The sequence below is a fragment of the Glycine soja genome, chromosome 8, assembly GCF_004193775.1.
Source record: "Glycine soja cultivar W05 chromosome 8, ASM419377v2, whole genome shotgun sequence".
NCBI lineage: Eukaryota > Viridiplantae > Streptophyta > Magnoliopsida > Fabales > Fabaceae > Glycine > Glycine soja.
This window is the reverse complement of record NC_041009.1, coordinates 15,283,268-15,305,966: the sequence shown is the minus strand read 5'-3', so window position 1 is coordinate 15,305,966 and position 22,699 is coordinate 15,283,268. Positions and strand designations below refer to the sequence as shown.

The 22,699-nt window shown below is 28.1% G+C and overlaps 1 protein-coding gene across 1 annotated transcript; it reads right to left on the bottom strand.

The window, feature by feature from the left end:
• Positions 1–1,653: 1,653 nt before the first annotated feature.
• On the bottom strand, positions 1,654–20,899 carry LOC114423939. Its single transcript, XM_028390841.1, has 18 exons — positions 20,665–20,899; positions 17,854–18,140; positions 16,786–17,026; positions 15,363–15,683; positions 15,010–15,095; positions 14,777–14,884; positions 14,042–14,349; positions 13,677–13,940; positions 12,453–13,206; positions 7,212–7,467; positions 6,007–6,296; positions 5,677–5,917; positions 4,708–5,028; positions 4,368–4,453; positions 4,141–4,248; positions 3,488–3,795; positions 2,944–3,207; positions 1,654–2,604 (listed from the first exon to the last, which is right to left on the bottom strand). The coding sequence occupies exons 1-18, from the start codon at positions 20,882–20,884 to the stop codon at positions 1,851–1,853; spliced, it is 5,217 nt and encodes a 1,738-aa protein (XP_028246642.1). The 5' UTR covers positions 20,885–20,899; the 3' UTR covers positions 1,654–1,850.
• Positions 20,900–22,699: the final 1,800 nt, after the last annotated feature.

Genomic DNA, 22,699 nt, shown 5'->3' with positions numbered 1-22,699 from the left:
TTATTATAAAAATCAATAAACTTATCATACATAATCAATTATAATTGAATAACATAATAAAATTTAAAGTAACTTTTTCTCGTAATTAAATAATATTAATATCACATTATAAAATACATACATATTTTATATAGTAATTAATTATACCACCCAGCACATGGATGGTCTGAACTTGTTCTAGCTTAATTAAACTTAACTTTATAAAATTATACATTTGAAAGTATTTTCAGTTAATATTATCCAAATTTTTAATTAAACTTAAGTTTATAAAATTATACGAAATCTACGTTTAACTAAACTTAAGTTGAACTCAATTTTTTAAATTGTAATCCAAATTAAATTAACACACTTACTTTTAAAAAACGATTTATCAAAGTTGAGTCTTAAATATATAAAACAAATCATCTCTATTTAAGACAAAATATGACTTTTAAAATAATTAATAAATTTTAATTATAATCTAAAATTAGATATTAATGTAAAATTTGAACTTTCATTTTACACTACCAGTGTATTTCACTTAAATTTTGAAAATAATCACATAATATACCTGATGCTTACCAACTTTAAATTTATATTATATTTTAGCACAAAGTCTATTTATGCTGTAGATCCAACTTAAGTGTTTAGTATTCTTTATAACTTTGGACAAGTTTTTTTAGGAGAAAAAAATTAACTTTTGTGTAAATTAATTTATAAAATTTTTCTCATATAAGTTTTCTCTAAAAAAATATTTATAATTCATACATATAAGCTATTTTTAGTATGTAGATAAAATTATTTCATTTTTTTTTCTCTCATGAGTGCTTATGCACAAGTTTATCTAAACAGGTCTTCAAACTAATTATTAAATCAAAAATACTTTTATCAAAAAGTTATTCTATTATCTTATGAATTATAATTTTATTATAACTAAAATGAATATGTTTATCAAAATTATTATCGTAATTTATATTTAAGTGTTAAATAATTTTTTATTACCTTAAAAATTATAAATTTATTTATTTGATTAAAAAGAATTTACAATCAAAAATAAATTTTATATTTCACTTTTAAATATTTATTTGTTATTCTTAATTAAGTTAAAAATTATAAACTTGTTTGTTTGACAAAAAAAACTAACAATCAAAAATGAATTTTATATTTTACTTTTAAACATTTATTTGTTAATAGAATTATTTAGTGAAAATTTATTTATTATCTTAAAAATATTTTTCTTTCAAGAAATAAATACAGTTTTCAAACTTAAGAGAGTCATATATTATCATAGATATATTATTATGTAAATATGATGAGTTACATGCATAAAGAATTTTCTGCCATAATAATTCTAGATAACCTGAACAGGATTACTTCACTACATAGAAAACACTGAACTAAAAATAGCAAATTGTTTGTTGCTAACAACTGAAATATTTGGTGTTTCAATATTCAGTGGCTATTTTGCATTTTTTTTTTCTAGTTGTGCTTTCATCAGCAAACTGAAATAAACGTATCTACTTAATTCTACTTTTCTATAATAAGTTGTGTTTTTAATTAAGTGATTTAAGATTTAAATTTTAATTGATCATAGTATATAAAATAAATTGTATTAAGAAAAAAGATATATTTATCTTATGTACGTTATTAATACTCAAAGATTTGTGCTATCAGTAAAAAAAAAAAAAAAATCTATATATCAAGCATAACACGAACTAAATACAAATAAAGTGAGTTAAAGATTCAAATCAAGAGCACATAATTCCAAATATACACTGGTACAAATATACACAAAATAACCACACATACACTGACAAGCATTATTTGTGTTACTAGAAAGTAGATTGATCCAAAAGGTAACCACACACTCCTTAGATAGAGATACTGTTGGGAATTCCTCTGAAAGTCAACCCTTCCTCACTTGTAGGAAGGAGCAATGTGTATGGCAGCTGAACTGGTCCATAGCGATTTTTCTTATTTGAATCCTTGTTTCTCGCTGTGATTTTTCCCTCAATTTCTGCCAGCTTGCTTCCAAACTTTTTGAATGCTTCTAATGCCTTTGAATCAGATGTCCAATTAGGATTGTCTCTCTCCCCAAGGTAGATCTCATCAGAAGCATGCCTTGACAATATCTCTATCACCGTAAGATCAATAATGGTTTGGCGCTTCGGTGTAATGGTTCTCAAATAAGCCGTTTGGGGACTCTCCACCATCTCATCATATTCTTTGGTTCCTGGTTCTGGAATCCATCTTCTGCTAAGAGTTGGACGGTTTAGGATAAAACCACCATAAGGGTATTGTCCAAAATTAACAGCTGCATGGAGAGCTGAAGCAATCCATATGATAGTAGAACATGATTGAATAAGCTCTTGACGAGTCTGCATTTTAGGCCACCAAGGCTTGTCTTTTAAGTCACCATGACCCTTCTCAACAACTTCCTTCCACCATGCTTGGAGTTCAGTATCTTGTTGAATTGCCAAATCTGTTGGGTAATACAAGGAAACATACTCTTGGACCCATGACTTAATAGCATCCCATATTTCTAGTCCATCAACAGCATATGGGTAGTCCTCTACCGCAAGACGAAGGCCATGGGGAGAGGATGGATCCTCAACTGCCATTCCTCTGAATAAAGCACAAAATAAAATGTTATTGACAAATTCAACAAGCTAGCCTCTCTCAATTTATGCCTTCATTAGAATGGTATATTTCTATTTTTTTAGTCCCACGATTGAACAAGTTCATGCTTCTATTATAAGCCACATTACATTTCAAATCTTAAATGCTTTTAACTTAAAATCCTATATTTACTTTTCTTTCAACATTTATTTTACACTGTCAACCAATAAAAAATTATAATAGACATAACTTTTAAGATAATAAAAATTTATGATTTGATGAATTATAAGGGCATACATTATTTTTATCTTTTTCTTATAGTAATTTTATATTCAGTAAGATTACCTCTTGATGAGATCGACCGGTAATGCTTGGTCAGTGAAAACCCAATTCTTGTAAACAGCTGAAGACATCTCGATAGAATACCGTCCAGGCAAAAATGATTCCTCTATAACGCCACCAGCATTAATTAGGGCATTCCTAGCAAGTCCATTGATATTTATGGTGTCACGATAGTGAGGATAAAGAAGTTTATAAATGGGGTGAAGCACACTGAGACGCCTGTTTGTTGCTATGATGAAGGGCTCTGTCACTGCATGAGTATTTAACCTGTAACCCCAAGTATAAAAAAACAATTAGAATAAACAATGTATACACTTATAGTATTAAACTTTTGCTCAACAGATTGAATCATAAACCTTCACATATGTAAGTTTGTTCAGTATTATAATAACTACTTTAAAGGTGATATAATATTGATTATTCTTTATTGATAGAAAATTTACATTTACAGTACAGATATAATTATTAAGCTCAAGCATTTAAAAATAGTAATTAATAATAGTAAGCATGTTTACAAATGTTGCTGGCTAGCAAATAAAGTTCATACCAGTGGCTCATGAGTTGATGATAGCCCGAGTCATTTACAATAACATGAGCCTTGGCCAATAGCCAAATTGTGCTTTCAACACCTTGGTCTGCAGGCAAGACCACTTTGCTCTCGGCACCCAAATTATCTCCACTTGGATGTGGCTTGCTCAATTCGATAGCAAGTGGCTTCAAAGTCCCATCATCTTTCAAGAGCAGGATTGTCCTTGTGGCATAAGCCTTTGCAGAAGGTAGTGCGTTTATCCTTGTCAAATATGGCATGAATGCGTCTTGATAATCTAATATGAATAATCTCTGACCATTAAGTGCCTGTTCCAAAAAATTAAATTCAGTGATCACTTTGTTTCATAGCTTAATTTGAATCACAAACAATATCACTTCAATATTATATTATCATCTCTAACATATTTAATGTATTTAACACTTTTTTTCATTCAACCCTTGCTTAATTTTTTCTGTTTAGTATATTAATTCATGTGATCCGTGTAGTTGCATCAGCTATATATGATGTACCCCATATGTTTCCAGTCATGTCGAAATTTATATTTTCCTCAAAAGAATAAGTTGTTGTAGGGAATATAGAAAAAATCATTATGGCTAATAAAAAGTTAATATGCATTTTATAGTGGAGCTAGCACGCATGTATATCATTACCTCTTCTACTGTTACCCCATCCATGTTAATCTCCAAATGTTCTTTTGTTATTGTACTAGATTGATCACCATAGAGAGAGGGATCCAGCTTGCTTTGTGGGGGGAACTCCTGCCAGTATTAAAAATGAGAAAAAATGTCCAATAGTCAGATAGGGGGCAATATATTATAAACACTTTAGCATTATTCACTGATTAATTAACAATAAAATATTTGGATTTTGGACTTACTTTAAGAAGACGAATTACATTTGGGTTTACACCTGCAATCATCTCTCTTGCAAATTCGTCATCGGTCATCCATGCAGATTTAGTAACTGCTCAAACCATAAAAGAAAATAATTAATTATCAAATGAGATTAATTATTTTGAAAGAAATAGGTTAACATTGATAGTATAATAATTTTATATGATCACAAATCAATATGTATGATGAGTTTTAATTTGTTGACTTTATTAATAATTATTTTAAAAATTATATTAAAAGTGATTTTTAATTAATTGATAATATAAAATTTGCTTTAAGCTGTTAATTAACTAGTGCGTGAGTATTAAATTCTAATTAAGGTACCTTGGACTACATGAGGTGGTGGAAATTGAAGGACACTTTCACCATCAGTGCGAAAGATTTCCTTGAAGATTGGTATGGGGCTAATGTCGCTAAGAACAACTGTTGGAACCTTAATTCCACCTTCATACAGGTCTCTTACTTCTTCAAAGCTATCAAACTCATTCCATGTGAGGTCTGAATCAAAAACGTTTTCGAGCGAAGGTAAGAGCTTTTGAGATAATGATTTTATTCCATATGTGAGGAAATCTGATGACTTCAAGTGACCGAATTTTTCATCTCTTGGCATGTAAAGCTCGCTTGCTGGTCTCTCGCTTTTAGGATCTGTTAAGAATCGAATAGTTCATAATATTAGCAGAAATATCAGCAAAAAAATTCAGAAGAACATGTCAAATTGCGTACCCAAAAAATAAACCACACAAAAAAAGTTACTTTTTGTCAAGTCTATATCACAAAATCACACAAATAATAATACATGACTTTTCTTTTTAATTTCCTTTACGATTTAAATCCTCAAATATTAAGAAATTTTGAAAAAGAAGAAAAGTGATTATAATTAAATTTTAAATTGTGAAGACGAAAGTTTCTTAAAATTTTATTCATCTTTTCATTATTTTATTATAGTTTATAAAAATATAAAAACTATATTATTTTTTTCTCCTTTACAAATCAAATAAGGTGATTTTTCTCTTATTTTTCTTTATAAACCGAATAAGGTATACCATATATTTCTCTTGTTCAAATTATACCAATGTCTCTTCTTTCTCTTGACTAAACTATAAACAATGAGACCTCTCCTTCTTATTCTTTTCCCCCATTAAAATATATTTCTTCTCTTTCTCTTCTTACCAACCACATTGTAATATTATTTGTTTTATTCAAAAGATTTCGACCAACAACTTGGTCCCCTGTATCAATTTCCTTATTAAATTAAGTAATCACAACATGATAAAAGAAAAGACAAAGTCTAACCTTTCTTGGTGGCTTTTCTACCAGTTCTAACCCTACGAGGATAAGGATAGGTGCTGGAGCCTCCAAGAACTGGACGAGCAAGCTTTACATCTTCATCTGGATTACCCAAATCATTGTAGACATCATAATCATAGATCCTTTCATGTTCCTTGCGCTCTCCCGTTCCATCTCCTCTTAAAATCTTCAACTCTTCTTCTCTATACTTAACTAATGGACCCGGTGTTGCACTTGGAAGATATGTCTACAATACATTTAATTTCATGAAATAATTTTCTCATTTAAAAAATGATTAAGACTACATATATAAATAAATAATGGAGCTACACTTACCTTATTGGCAAAGAAAATACGATCCTTTTTGTCGTAGTCTTTAAAGTTGTAAACCCATGAGTTACAGACGAAGTGAATGGTTCCATGATTTGGAATGTCCTCAAGAGTGACACTGACAAGGAAGAACTCATCATAGGTGTAGTTTCTGATGTAAAATGCTCCTGGAATTCCAAAGTTAGCATCCCATTCGAAATGAATATCGTATGCATCCCTTCTATCTCCCAAGGTTGGTAGCGTCGGAAGATGCTTCTCCAAAAAGGTTTCGTTTCCAACTTTCCCATTTCCCTTTGCTACAGAAAAACATACAAATAAAACCAAAAAGAAAATGAAAAAAGATGAGTGTCTTTGAGCAAACAATAATATTTAAAAAGTGATACATGCATAAATAATTTTATACATAATTTATAAACTATTGACAGAAAGCTGTCCTGATCATGAAAAGAAAAAAAAAACGTTACATGGGAAACTTGTATATATGCATAGAATTGACAAATATCTATGAATATTTTTAAATTTAAATAAAAGACAAAAAAATGAATTGAAGAATATAAATTCTTTCATATTATTATCCAATCATGAAAATTCTATTAAATTTAATAATAATCATTTTAAAAGTTATATCTAAATAAATTTTCAACAAGAAAAAATATTTACATTGATAATGAATGGAAATTAAACTCAATTTAAACTTATAAAAAGATATGTAACTCAAATAAATGAGTAGAAACAAACAATTTATATTTAGGATAAAATGATCAAATTAAATTTAAAAATTATAACTTTTTAAAATAGTGAAAAATTTACGGAAAAGAAAGTTTAATGTATAGTAAAAAATTACTATAATTAATTTTTATGAATTTTAACAAAATATAAAAGTAAATAATCTCATTGAAATTTAATGCGCTTACTTTCTAACCGGATGATGACAGTTACACTATACATTATTTATTCTTTTAGCTTTTAAGGATAATTAAGGGTGTATTTAGTTTGTATTTTCATTTTCTGTTTTCATTTCCTGTTTTTATTTTTTAAAAATTATTTTTATTTTTAAAAGATTAGAATTCTAAAAATATGTTTGATTTGACTTCTTAATTCTTTAATTTATATTTTAAGAGTAGTGATGGGTTAGAAATATCTTCAAAAAAAAAAAGTGTAAGCAACTAAGCATGGCAGAGAGAAACAATGGGAAGAGATAAGAAACAAACCATCAGTGGAGGTAGCACTGATCAACTTGAAGGAGACGTTCCGGGAAAAGATGGCAGTTGCAGTATCAACTATTTGGCCGGTTACGTCGGCGACGGCGCCAAAGATACCAGAGACAACGCCACCAACTCCGCCATTTTTGACTGAATTCAAGTCGTTAATGTCCAAGACACTTTTGGGCATCAACACCACAGTGCCCTTGATCTTGTGGCTCTTGTCAAATAGCCCTAACATCTTTACAACTTCTTCTTGATGATGCTATCAACACTCAAACACTTTTGTTCCTCTTTGGCAAGTACGTAAGAGACGCTTTGTATTGTGATTTGTGAGTTGTAACGATGCAAAGTAGGTTTATTTATAGATGGAAATTAAGAGATGTAACTTTGAACATGCTTTTACCTCAAGTTGCAGCCAAGGTTGATTATTATAATATATGGCTGCTAAAAACATATGGAACATGATGTATATATTTGAACACATTATTGGTGTTTTTTATTATATCATATATTGATGTTATCCATAAAGTTATTGATTAGTTTAATCTTGTTAATTTTTCTTGTGTCTGTTTACACTCAAAGGATTTGTTTAATATCACAAAAATTTTAAAAGAATAACTTAACGTCATGATCAATTGCATTAATTGAAGGATTAAATTAATAGAGGTTAATTATAATTTTAAAACAATTTTGTTTGTGTCAAAAATTTATATCCATACAATATAAAGAGATTATCTCTCTTTATGAAAATTATTTTCAAACACAAAAATTGAAGTCAGAAACCTTCTTCTTTTTTTTAGAAGAGTCAGAAACCTTACTTGAAATATTAGAGATATACCATCTAACCAATCACCTATACGGTTTAATTGTCTAATCTAGAAAAAGTTACAACACTAAAAAGTTTAAAATTTATATAATATTATTTCATATATACATGTGTTAGATTTAGACTATGACACTTTCATTTCTGTCAATAAATATTTCACTATTATTTTTGTTTATTGATATACTTCAATTATCAATATTTTTATTTATGCTATCATTATATCAATTTATTACATTTATTTTGGTTTTTGTAATTGACGCAATATTGTAAAACCTGCTAGTAATTAATTGAGTCATAATCCAAGGCTTGAATTTGACATTTACACAATAATTATATTATTAATATCTTATAAAAGAAAAAAAAAATACATGACAACAATTATATTATTAATATCTTATAGAAGAACTTGTCTAATTAATAGTACCTACTATTTATCAAAAGAGTGGAAGCTTTAAAGAGTCGACTCCACAAGGTTCATTCATAATATGTTTAATTATTTTCGCATAACGCATAATTCAACAAATAAGGTTAACAAAGCCTGTTTGAGCATGTAAGAATAAAAAACATATTTATTATTAACAACAAACTACAATTCTGAAAGAAATTGCTTAGTTTCGTATACATTTCATTACTTCAGTTTTCTTTTATTGAAAAAATAAAATCATAAAAGGGCATAACAGTACTAAAATGCATACTTGAGTATTGTATAGAGTGATTAATTAAAAATAAAAACAAATTAAATGGCATAACTTTACAATCATATGCAATTCAAATCGATTTGGATAGATTCCAAAGACATAAACCAGAAATTGAAATGGACCAATTGATCATAATATTATTCGTATACAAATTCAAAAAATATCGGATTGATTCAATTTTCAAATATTTTTAGAAATTTTTAGTTTTTTCTTTAAATAAGTTTAAATTGAACACGTCAATCTTGTCATTCATGTAACATATTATATACATGTACATTATCATTTGCCATATAAGTAAGTAACATGTCTTGTAAGCATAAACATTAATTTAAACTAAAGCTTTTTAATGGTAGAATTAAAATAACAGATAAACCATCTTTAAAAAACTGATGATGAAATATGTTTTTGGGACTAAAATGATTGATTATCAATTAACAATTATATCAATATTTTATAACAATAAGTTATAAAATCTTAGAGGACATCAAATATATATTTTTAAAATAAAAGAGGCTAGCTCACTGCCCACAGATCGATTAGAAAACTCACAGACCTACAATTAGGAAAGCCATCACGTGCAAAACAAGAATGAAGTTTTATTGAATCTAATACTAAGAAAATATTTTTTAATGCAAAAAAATTATATAAATCATACAGTACGATCCAAAAATAAACAAGTCCCGCACGCTTGTAGTTGCAGTTGGTCTTCGAGGACTCCAAGAAATGTTTTTAATATGTCAAATTGGTCTGAGCATTGATGCATTAATATGACCGGCACCGTTTCCAAGGATAATATTATTTAAAGAACCCTATGCAATATATATCAGCCTTGCGCCATTAGGTCCTTAAGACTCTCTTTTGTTTTGGATGAAAGGTGAGAAATTGGAGCAAATTTTATACTTTTCTGCGGGACTTATATATTTTATATTTTATTGTAATTTTTAAAAATATTCTATTTTTATCAGGGTCAGCCCAATTATATGAGATTTAAAGTAAATATGATTTCTTTTACTTTAAACGTGTTAGATTTTTTACTAACATGTGTTGGTTTTTTATTAACAGAACAGATAAGGCTCTCTTTATTTTATAAAGATTGATAGTAAATATTCTTTTAAATAAGCTTGAAGTATAAGTTTTAATTATTTTATCTTTGAGATGATATTGATTTTCATCTTCTAAATAAAAAAATATCCTACATGTAAGCTAAATCAGGTGGGAAAAAGTTATTGATTTAATTTCTATACCTATGGTAAAAAGTTATTAAGCCCGTCACTGTAACCTTTTTTATGGTAAATTAAAGGAGCAATAAAATGGAGAAGAAAGAAATAAGCAAGAAAAAAAAAATGAGTGTCTGAGAAAAATGAGAAAGAAAAAAATGACACCATAAGGTTTTTTTTTTCTTATTTTATTTAACTATTTATCTATTTTTTAATCCTGCTAAATCAAATATGTTTATTTTTATTTCATCTATCATCTATTTTCATTTATCTTTTTTTTTTCCCATCATATTATCCATGTATTTCTTCTTCTTTTTTTCTACCAAGGAATCATGAGTGTAAATGTTATTGATTTGGTTCCTATTGTTATGAGGTCGTCTCTAATACTCTTACATTTTAATTTGATTCCTATACATGTATTCTTTAATTTGCCCCCTTAGTGTATTTTTTATAATTGGTTCTTATATGTGTAATGCATTCACATTTTTAATTTTAATATAGGGACCAAACACACAAAATCAAGATGAATTCACCACCAAAATAACTATTATTTGCTTCCAAAAATCTTGGTAAATTCAAATCATCACCAATCTAAATAAACACTTAATTTTGATTTGGAGAAGTATAACTGGTAAAGGTTATTGGTGTGGGTCTTTCTAGCAGAAAGCATGAATGTTTAGACGGTGATTATATTAGGAATATAGGAGAGAGAGAGTCTTAATAAAATAAAAGAAGTTAATTAGAGCCTATATGATTATGAAGACAGTGAGAGAATTATGAACAAAAGCTTGTTGGCGGTGCTCGGAGAGAGAAGAGAAAGAGAAAGAGAAAGATGGAGGTGAAATAATCTAGTTTTCTATAAGAACTCAGTTGTATTAAAAGTTAATGAAAAGATAAATTTTATATAAAAATATAAGTTAAATAATTAAACTGAAGAAAATAGTTAAAGAATCGAATAAAAATTTAAATAAAGTTCAAAGTTTAAAATAGTAATTAATTCGTTTAAAACATAAAATCTTTAATGCTCTTTAAAATAACTATGAAACATGTAATATTTTAAGAGGTAATTAAATATATTTTATTTAATATTACTAGGTCAGCATTTAACAAAATTCTTTAAATAAAACTTTGTTTTATACGTCTTTCATTTCCAGGTTCAAAGCTAAGGATGCACGTGTTCCTCGCACTAGGCTGAGTACAACTTATGAAAAACTAAAATAGTTGTTTAATTTTAATACACTGCAATTATAAAAAAAAATTATTAGCAAAGCAACACTAATGCAGTAAATGCATTAAAAAATATAACTAGGGGAAATGATGAATAATAATCAGCTCATATAAGCAAAAATGAGTGGTGCATCGATCTTAGATGCGATCGACCTTATCAGCTGGTTCGTGTAAGAAGCAAAAGTTTCCGTTAGTTAAAATCCAAGAGGCATTGTAAGCACAATTTTGAACGGTGTTATGCACAATTTTGAATGGTGTTATGCTCTATCTCTCAGAGTGTGAATAGAAGTTGTTCACCAAGTTAACTTTTCAATTGAATGCTTATTTACCCGGTTCAGGAATTACAAAAGTATGATAACTTTAATTTCACATCAAAAGGTTTGTTTAGATAAATTTAATTTATTCATAAAACACTAATAGAAGAAGAAAGTAAAAAAATCAGATGTCTGCTGAGTTTTTTCATAAGTTTAAATAATTTTATATATAACTTTTAGACAACTCAGATATATGGAAATCTTTTCAATCGAAGTGAATATATTGATTTTAGCCTAGGGAAAAAGTTCAATTTATTTTATCTTGTTTTATTTTCTTCTCATATAATTATTTATAAAAAAAAATATTCAAGCAAATCCAAAAGTTGTTCTATTATGTTGTTATTTTATTTAATGCAACATAATAAAATATCATTTCATTTCTCGGTATTCCATCTCATACTTTCAATCTAGATGCTGATCAGTGATCACTAGACATCTACCAATTCTTTTAAGGTATTTCATATTTTTTTAATAGTATATTTGTATTTAGTTATTAGCATTTCAAAAGAGTTTAATTTTTTATATTAATTTTAATATAGAAATTTATATTATTAACTAAAGACAAATGTGTTCAAACGCTCGAGGAGGCATCCCTGTCATTGACCTTTGGGTACGTATCCCTTCGCCGAATTTGCTAATTAAAGACAACATGGCAGCGCAAAGATTACAATGAGCAATATATAGAACAATGGAAAAATTAAAGTGAATTACACTCCTTTTTGGGGTGTATATAATGAAAAGAAAAAGAAATAAAAAAGAGAAATTAATAAAAACCATCACATATATTTATTGATGTTTTATTTACAATAATCTTATAACAAATTAAAATTAAAATTATAAATTACTTAATTAGATACATTCAGTTTTGCGCACACACTTATCCCAACAAATAAATAACATTACTTAATGAAGCTCATACAATGATACACACATAAGTATGCATCAGTTATTGAAACACTCCTTTAGATAGAGATACTGTTAGGAATTCCTCTAAAAGTCAACCCCGGTTTACTGGTAGGAAGAAGCACAGTGTAGGGCAATTTGGCTGGTCCAGTTCGATTTCTAAGATTTGGATCATTGTTCCTTTCTGAGATTTTTGTCTCAATCTCTGCTAGCTTTTTTCCAAACTTTTTAAAGGCTTCTATTGCCCTTGAATTAGAGGTCCAATTAGGACTGTTGTCCCTCTGTCCAAGGTAGATCTCATCAGAAGCATGCCTTGACAATATCTCTATCACTGAAAGGTTAACAAGAGTCTGAAACTTTGGCGTAATTGTTTTCAAATAAGCCTTTTGATGACTTTTCACCATCTCATCATATTCTGGAGTTCCTTTTTCCGGGATCAATCTTCTGCTAAGAGTTGGACGGTTTAGGATAAAACCACCATAAGGGTATTGCCCAAAATTAACAGCTGCATGGAGAGCTGAAGCAATCCATATGATAGTAGAACATGATTGAATAAGCTCTTGAAGAGTCTGCATTTTAGGCCACCAAGGCTTGTCTTTCAGGTCACCATGACCCTTCTCAACAACTTCCTTCCACCAAGCTTGGAGTTCAGAGTCTTTCTTAACTGCATCATCTGTGGCATAGTACAAGGAAACATACTCTTGTACCCATGTCTTAATAGCATCCCATATTTCCAGTCCATCAACAGCATAAGGGTAGTCTTCTATCACAAGACGAAGGCCGTTGGGACAAGATGAATCCTCAGTAGCCATTCCCCTTAATCGATACAAAAAAAAAAAAAAAAATATTAATAACAAAACTATCTTATATAGCTTGGTTGTCATCAAAGAGAAATTGTGTTTTTACAGTTAAGAAATGTTACTTTTATGTTTTTAATTTTTAAGAAAGTTAGTTTTTGACATGCCTTACTATCAATACTCATGGCTCTCATTTTAACAAAATAAAAATTTGAATTTTTTAAAACAAGATAACAAAGCCTGTGACTTTCCATGCTTCAAGTTCGTAAAACTCCTGCATGAACTAGGAATGCGTCAGATACAAGGTTTTAAAAAAGGGCCCGTGACCACGATTTCAACCATAAAGTAATTGGAATCTCTACAACTGAAATGCAACAAAACCAATTTGTCTATAATAGCAAGGATTGCAAGAAAATTGCGACTGCAACTGTAATTTAAAAGCTGTCAGATACAAAAACCATTTACGCAATTCATGTTCACATAGATTACCTCTTGATAAGATCAGCTGGTAATGCTTGGTCAGGGAACACCCAAGCTTTGTAAGCTTCTGAAGAAATCTCCATAGAATACTTGCCACCCAAAAAGGATTGCTCTATAATGCCATCAGCATTAATTAGTGATTGTCGAGCAAGTGCATTGATATTCATTGTGTCACGATAGTGAGGAAATAGAAGCTTATAAACAGGGTGAAGAACACTGAGATTCCTGTTTGTTGCTATGACAAATGGCTCAATCACAGCATGAGTATTCAGCCTGTGACCGCATATAAAAAAATAAAAAAAAGGAATTTAAGATCACTTCATATACAGCTATTAAAATATGGTTTGTGATGATCTTAGTGAAAGAGTTCAAACCAATGGCTTATGAGCTGATGATAGCAGGAATCATTAACAACAACATAAGCCTTAGCCAATAGCCAAATTGTACTTTCAACGCCTTGGTTTGCAGGCAAGATGACTTTACTATCGGCACCAAGGTGTTGTCCACCTGAATGTGGCAAACTTAATTCAATGGCCAATGGCTTTAAGGTTCCATCATCTTTCAAGAAAAGGATTGTCCTGGTAGCATAAGCCTTTGTTGATTTTGATTCGTTTAGCCTCGTCAAAAATGGCATAAATACGTCATGGTGATCTAATATGAATAGTCTCTGACCTTCAATTGCCTGTTCCACAAATTCAATGTTACCATATCAAGTTTAATTAATGGATTCAAATAATAGATAATTAATATGGCTTAATAAAATAGTTTAGCAAATGGAAAAATGCTAACAACATGTTCCGTAAACACTCTTTGCTGGGACTCAACTATGTCAGGACTAACAAAATCATGTATGTTTTTCCTCCACAGGCAAATCCTGGTTGGAGAACTTTCAAGCATTAGATATGTAGATATCTCTCTTAAACGGGAATTCGAACATTAGTTCGTCACGTTACGTGAGACTAACTCGTAGATCTAATTCCCGTTGACAGCCTCACATTATTTTATAAGTCTTAATAAATTAAATGTGTATTATAGAAAGAGTATATATTTGGAAATGTGCATAAATTCTCAGTGTTTTATTGGAATGAAACATATATATTCATCATTGCCTTATCTACTGTTAGTCCTTCAAGGTTAATCTTCAAGTGTTCTTCAGTCAGTTTACTCGTTTGATCACCGTAGACTGACGGATCTAGCTTGCTCTGTGGTGGAAACTCCTATCATTCATTAAAGAATATGAATATCATGAGCAAAGATGTCAGACAATGATTTTTCCTTAACAATGTGATACAAATACAAAGTTATTAACATGGAAACTTAAGATTATAACAATGGAACCTACTTGTAGAAGGCGAATCACGCAAGGGTTTACACCAGCAATCATCTCTCTTGCAAATTCATCGTCAGTCATCCATGCAGATTTATTAACTGCTCCAAGTAATAAAGACAATAATTGTCAGATTGGATAACATAATTCAACAAATGCATCAAATTTTTGGCACCGCCGCATGCATGAGAAGGTTATTTTTATCCGAGAATGATACGCAATAGATTTGGATTATACATTTATAGTTAAAATTTAATGTTCTATCATCTTTACATAAAAAAAATCCTCTCCCTAGATATACGATTAGATTAATTAATATCGTACGCAAAACTTTCAAAACCATATATAAATCTTTATATATAATATACCTTGAATTAAATGAGGTATTGAAAACTTGAGGAGATTATCTTCACCATCAGTGCGGAAGATTTCCTTGAGCACTGGTAAGGGGCTAATTTTGCTAAGTATATCTGTAGGCAGCTTAATTCCACCTTCACAGAGTTCACGTACTTCTTCAAAGCTACCAAACTCATTCGGTGTGAATTTTAAATCAAATATTGATTTGATTGCAGGTAAGAAACTTCGAGATAAAGATTTTATCCCATAACTAAGGAAGTCAGATGACTTCAAGTGACCAAAAATTTCATCTCTTGGAACATAAACATGTCCCGGTTTCTCGCTTTTGGAATCTGTCAAAAAAATCAAATAATACTATAAATAATATCAACAACAACTACAAATGGCAAAATTTCTTAAGCATCGATGAAAACATTGACCTATGTGGATATACAAATTCTCAATATATAAAGCGATTATGTTCTCATATTCATGCAAATTAGAAGTGTCATCATTTAATAATATGAGAGATCTTTTCAATTTTTTAAATTTAAAACATTGTAAATTAAGTATTTATACACACATAAATATATATATATATATATATATATATATATATATATATATATAATATAAAAAATATCTAATTTTAATAAACGTGAGAAATTAACTTATGTATAAAAAAATAAATATATAAATAAGGTTTGAAATAATTGTTGAGTATATTTTTTATTTGATGAAATCGTTATTATAGAGATAATTATAAATATTTATGTTATTGATAGATATTGTAATATATATTTTTTATATAATTAATATGATTAATAATTGAAGAGAAAGTAATCTATTGTATTTGTAAATATGTCAAAAAAATTAATTTGTTATAAGTTTAAAATTACTTGTATAAATTCAAGTATACGAAATATTTTTAACAATAGATTACTATTATTTAAATTGTTAGGTAAGAAAAATTTATTAATTTTTAACAATAGTTTTAAATATTTTTTTTAAATATACGAAATACTTTCAAATATTAAAAATCTATAATGATTTTTCAAATCTTATGAATTTATATTTTTTAAATTGATTAAAATCTAAACAAAAAAAAATTTAATCATAAAAGTCTTTTAAAAAAATCTTAAAATCATTATATCCTTACAAAATATTTTAAAATTCATAATTTTTTAATATCAAAATAATCTTTTAAAATTTTAATTTAATGCACTCCCTTTATTAAAAAAACTGTAATATATATGACTTTTTTTTATAAAAAAACTCATGATTTTGTAATTAAATTTTAATCTTTACTGTTTACAATTTCTTATTAGTTAATAATTTAAAAATCATTATTACACTGATTAATCCTATCAAATTTGGAGTCTTTTATTTAGATATTGTTAATAAAAGAATCTGAAGCAAATTAGGATTATATATAAGAAATAGAGGTTGTGTAACCTTTCTTTGTTGGTTTTCTACCGGTTCTTCCCCTACGAGGGTAGGGATGAGTGAGAGATCCTCCAAGAACTGGACGAGCAAAGTTTTCACCACTGTCAGGATTGCCCAAATCATTGTAAACATCATAATCATAAACTCTGTCCCATTCCTTGCGCTTCCCTGTTCCATTTCCTCTTAGAGCCTGCAATTCTGCTTCTCTATATGTCACTAATGGACCAGGTGTTTCACTTGGAACATATGTCTGCAATATATTTATTTAATGTTCATTATTAAATAAAAGATCTAGCAAATCCAACAACACTATTTCCTGTATTCCATTTTCATTGATATTTATGATTTTTGCACACGAATTAAAAAAAAGCTTTTCAAGACAATAATATTTATTTAGAACCATTTTTATTAAAATATTCTTATTATCTTTCTTAATTTAAATAAATATATAATTAAGTATTTTAAGAAAATAATATTTATTAGAAGGAAAAATAGAAATAGATGTTTTAATACTTTTTAAAAAAATAATTAATATGGAATTTTTTTTAATGCTAAAGTATCAATATTTGAAATGAATGGAGTACTATTTACTACTTTTGTCTCTCTATAAGACATTTTTAATTATTTTACAAGAATTTAAAAAGTTGGTAGATATAGGTTATAACTTTATATTTATTAATATATAATTTATATTATTTTCAAAATTATCCTTAAAGTTATTCGAACTCGTTTCACTCTTTTAATTTGAATATTTTACCCAATTAGTTAATTGTGTTAGTCATTTTCTCCTATTCACACAAGAAAGAGAATCAGTTTTTCATACCAAGTTATAGCATTTGTTGTTTATTGACTGCAAAAATTGTAATTTAATTAAATAATTTGAGATAAAATAACAATTAATGCAAGAAACAAATTAGCAAGACGTATCAAAACAGACAAACAAATTTCTTTGAAGTGGTGCATATGACGATTGAAAACCTTGAAATGCTTTCAAACAAACATTCAAAAACAGTAATGTTTTCATTTTATGATATGTGTGTGTGTGGATACTTGCTAGCTAGGTGTAAATAGTTTTACCTCGTTGACAAAGAAAATTCGATTCTGTTTGTAATCTTCATAGTTGTAAACCCATGAGTTGCAAACAAAGTGCATGGTTCCTTGATTAGGAATGTCTTCAAGAGTCAAACTCACTAGGAAGAACTCAACATTCATATGATTTGTTATTATAAATGCTCCAGGAATTCCCATGTCACTGTCCCATTTAAAATTAATATTAAATGCAGATTGGCCAGCTCCCAAAGTTGGTATCGAGGCAATAATACCTTCCAAATAGGCCTTCTTTCCGACTATCCCATTTCCATTTGCTACAAAAAATTCAAAATTATTTAACATTGTTCTGTGATTTAGCAATATTTGTTTAATGGTAACAGTGTAATAAAACATATCATATTAATGTAAAATTTTTAAATTTATCGATGATGCATGACATGTAAAATTGTAACGATTATTAAAATAGTATGAACTTTAGTATATTAAGATGTATGATTTAATTGATTTTATGCTTGAATGTGTACATGTGTGTCATAGAATAATTTTTTTTAATAAATAGGCTAGAAAAAAAATCCAAAAAAGTTAGTATAATGGTATAAGATATTTTATATTCATAGAGAACAATCTATTTATTAAAAAAATTATATTTAATTTTCATCATATTTAAGATCTTCTTAAATCAGTGATAATCACGCACATTGATCTTTGATCTAATTAGTCTCAAAATACCCGCAATATCTTATTCAAGAAAAAAACCAGAAATTAAAGGATTTCAGTTTCTCATCAAATACATAAGGTCACGTCTTAGAGTTTACCTATAATATCTATATTAGTATATTTTCCTTGGATAAAATTCATTCTAATAAAAAATATGTTTGACATTTGTTTTTCATCTATGTGTGAAATTTTTAATAATTTAAAGGTATTTAGTAGTTTTTAAGAAATAATTCTTTAAACGTGAACACATTTTTTTAAACGCCGTGATCGATTCTATTTTAGGTTAAAAACAGTTAATTAGACACAATATTGATCAATCTAGTTTTTCTTACCAACTATTTGCTGAAATTAGTTTGTTTTGAAACAAACTATTAACATGGAGCTGTTTTTAACTATTGTGAATTTGTGGCAGTTTTTATAGAAAATGAACCAGTGGTACTATATGAGAAAATAACAGATAATAGTATACAATACTGTGATAAAAAACCGCCAAAAAATTCATAATTTCTGGTAATTTTAAAACTGTCAGAGGATGACCAGTGGGTCAAAATTTCTCCATGACAACTTCTGTAAAAAATAGTGTAGTTTGGTTTTGAAATTATCAAACTTCACTTCTTGAAATACATGCAGGATGTAAATTGACTTTCATAAGATGATTTTGTTTTTGTGAAATCAGTTTTTAGTGATATTTACAATTTTTTGAGGATGCTAAAATTCCACAATTTTTTTGGCAATAAAAAACTACAGAAATTGGCTTTACCAAAGCAAAATCAACTCTCAAGAAGTGAGAAGTCAGTTTACATCCTTGAATAATTTATTTTGTAAGTATAGTAGTTTCGTAACTTTAACATATAACTATACTATCTTTGCAAAAAGTCCCTTGTGCCTTGTAGATTGTTTTAAAACCAAATAATTTTAGTTAATAGTAGTTAGTAAGAAAAACATCAAATTGGTCAATATAACACAAGACACGAGCTCAAGTGCATAGTTTACTTAAAGTTTGGAGGAGAGATGATTGATGAATATTGTGGTATTTTTTTCGCAACTAATTACCAAAATGGCTTTGTTTTCAATATGGTGGTCTTTTTTTGACAATTTTAAAACTTCAAAAAAAGTTCGTTTTCTGGTGGTTTTGTCACAACACTAGTTTGTTATTATTATCTGTTTTCTTGGCAGTTTTGTCACAATATTGGTGGTAAGTTTCTTAGCTGTTATTATTATTGATCTGTTGAATGTAATGCTCTATGTGTGCGTGTTCCATATATAATAGATAGTAGTCTTCGATCCATCCTTTAATGAGACTCATTCAATAACTCTATACATATAACTTTGTTTTAAAATAAACTCGACTCTAGAATTAACTCTTAGTAGTTTATGAGTCCATTTTTCATCGACGAGTTTACTCTTGAGTAAATTCTTTTTATAGTAAACTCTAGATAAATTTTATAAATTCTAAGTAAATTCGATAAACTCTCGAATTTATTATCAAGTCAACCAATTAACAAGTTAAAAAAATTAGGTCAAAATGTAAGTTATTTTTTATTATTTTTTGTTTGTTTAACATTCAACATACCTTCATTTAGCGTGCTATTCTCAAATATAAAATTCTCACTTTTAAAATATCAAATTTTTCTTCTATGATAACATCAACCCTCGATGAGAATGATCTACTACTACTATAACATCTGTAAATTATTGTCTAATAGTGATTTATTATTACTAGACTTGATTATTTAAATATTCTCAATTTTATGATTTATTGATTTATTTTATTATATTGTTGAAATGTTTAATTAGTATGTTATTTATATATATTTTATTATTATTTTTATATCAAGTAGACTTTTACGAGTTTATAAGTCAAGTTTATGAAACTCTCATTAATTTACATAAATTTTTGAATTTGATAACCTTATCTAAGTGAATAGTTGGAAAAAAACAACACAAAAATCAATCACATGTTGATGCATTAACGTGTATGTGTAATAGTACTTTGCTAAAAGAATGTATACAGAGATTAAAAAAAAAATAATATCACTTGAGTGAAAAGTTTTCCTTGACTATATATATAGTAACCATTAGAGTAGTGAACAATTAATGCATGAGAGAGAGATAGCTAACCATCAGCCTTGGTAGCACTAATCAACTGGATACACACAGATTTGCCCATTAAGGAAGTAACACCATCAACTGCTGAGCCAATTAGGCTTTTGCTAGTGCCAACAATCCCTACCACACTCGTTAAGTTGTTGAAGTCAAGCACATTCTTACGCATCAACACCACCCTCCCCTTCACCTTCTGGCTTCTGCTGAACAACCTTTTCAAGCACTCTGGAAACATTTTTAATTAGTTACTTCAATTCAAGCTGTGTAGGAAGGATATTTTCTTGAGAGTTGTGAGGATAACACAAGAAAGAAATGTAACCTATTTATGGACCACAAATATGTACGGAAGAAATGTTCCGTGAGAGAAATGTTCAAGTATTTTACAACAGTCAGGATAAAGTATTAATGAATCAGATGTTCCGTGGGAAATGGAAGGTTCACATTCTTGATTCTTGATAACACACATAAGATATATAGTTGATTTTTGTATTTTATGTTCTAATTACCTTAATTGAGTTTTTAAAGTTTCTTCTCATTTCCTATTAGGCTTTTCATTTTGAATTCATCCAGTAATATTTAAGTCATTAATTTACACAAAATGAAAGATATTTTTTATTTTTCCATTGTTATTGTAAAAATAATACTCTATTTATCAGCAAATAAAAACGTCAACACCACAATTAAGTCAATAGAGAGTAAGGGTACATTTTTAGGACATTTAGTTCAAATATTATATGTTTTTAATTGGTACATTATATTTATTATTTTTGTTTGAAAGTGAATCTATTGTTATAATAAAGTGTCTCTGTTCTAATTTCATCTATTTTTTTACTACTATTATTATTACTACTTACTCACAAATAATTCAATACAATAATTAGGTTGATATATGTAATATCTTTTTAGGTCATTGTAATTCAAAGAGTATTATTACTTTTAGTTGATACCCTAAATTTAATTATTTATTTAATTTCATGTTATATTTTTTATGAACAAATATTAATTTATTATATAGTTTTCTTGAAATATCAGTTGGAGGTTTTAAATTTGCTATCTCTCTTTTTTCTTTTCTTCCTTCACTAATTCCTATATGATGTTATACCTAATTTTTTGCATTAGTAAATTTCATTAAATATAAATATTGTAAGGATGAAAGTACTTGTAAATGGGAGAAAAGAATAGAATTGTACGTGTAGGCTAAGTTACAATTAAACCAAATAAATAAATAAAAGGAATAAAATGTATCCCCTTCTCTCATACAAGCGAAAGAACAAGTCATCACTTTCAGCAAAGAATTGAATTATACTTGTAGTTTAAACTTTAAAGTTACAAATAAACCAAATAAAAAAGAATAAAATGTATCCGCTTTCTCTCAGACAAGCTAAAGAATAATTCACCACTTTGCAACTTACCCGCACACGTCACACCCTTAACGTCACACCATGCATACGTACGAAAAAGGAGTTTAAATGCAACAAGGGAAAACATCATCAGAAGCCAATCACTATTTTCTAGCAAAGATAAACCTTTGTTTCAAAATTGAACTTTTGAGGTTATGCTGTAAACCGCTACAAAATTTTGGAAAGCCATGATGATCGAACTTAAGAGACTTTAGTGCAACTAGCGTGCATAGCACAATAAAAAAAAAAAGAAAAAAAAAAGAAAGAGTAAAAAGAGCAAGTAAAAAAATTATCTATAATTATTAATAATAAGAATGATTTCATTTGATGTACATATTTTATTGAACAATTTTTCTTTTAAGTTATTGAACAATTTCATTTGATTTCATTTGATGCACTAATCCATTAGGATGCTTATAACAATTCTAAAAGATAGTGTAGTTTTTGGGGGTATATCTTTTGAGGGAATATGATATTTTTTGTTTCAAATCCCTCAACATTGAAAGGCTTTCTATTTGGGAAGATTTTTTGGTATAGTTGTGCAGGACTGTACAAGTCTATTTTAAGTCTTTTTCATTTCCTTAATAAAATATGTTTGCCTTAAAAAAAAGTAATAAAAATAAAATAGAAGAAAAAGTAAATAATAATAA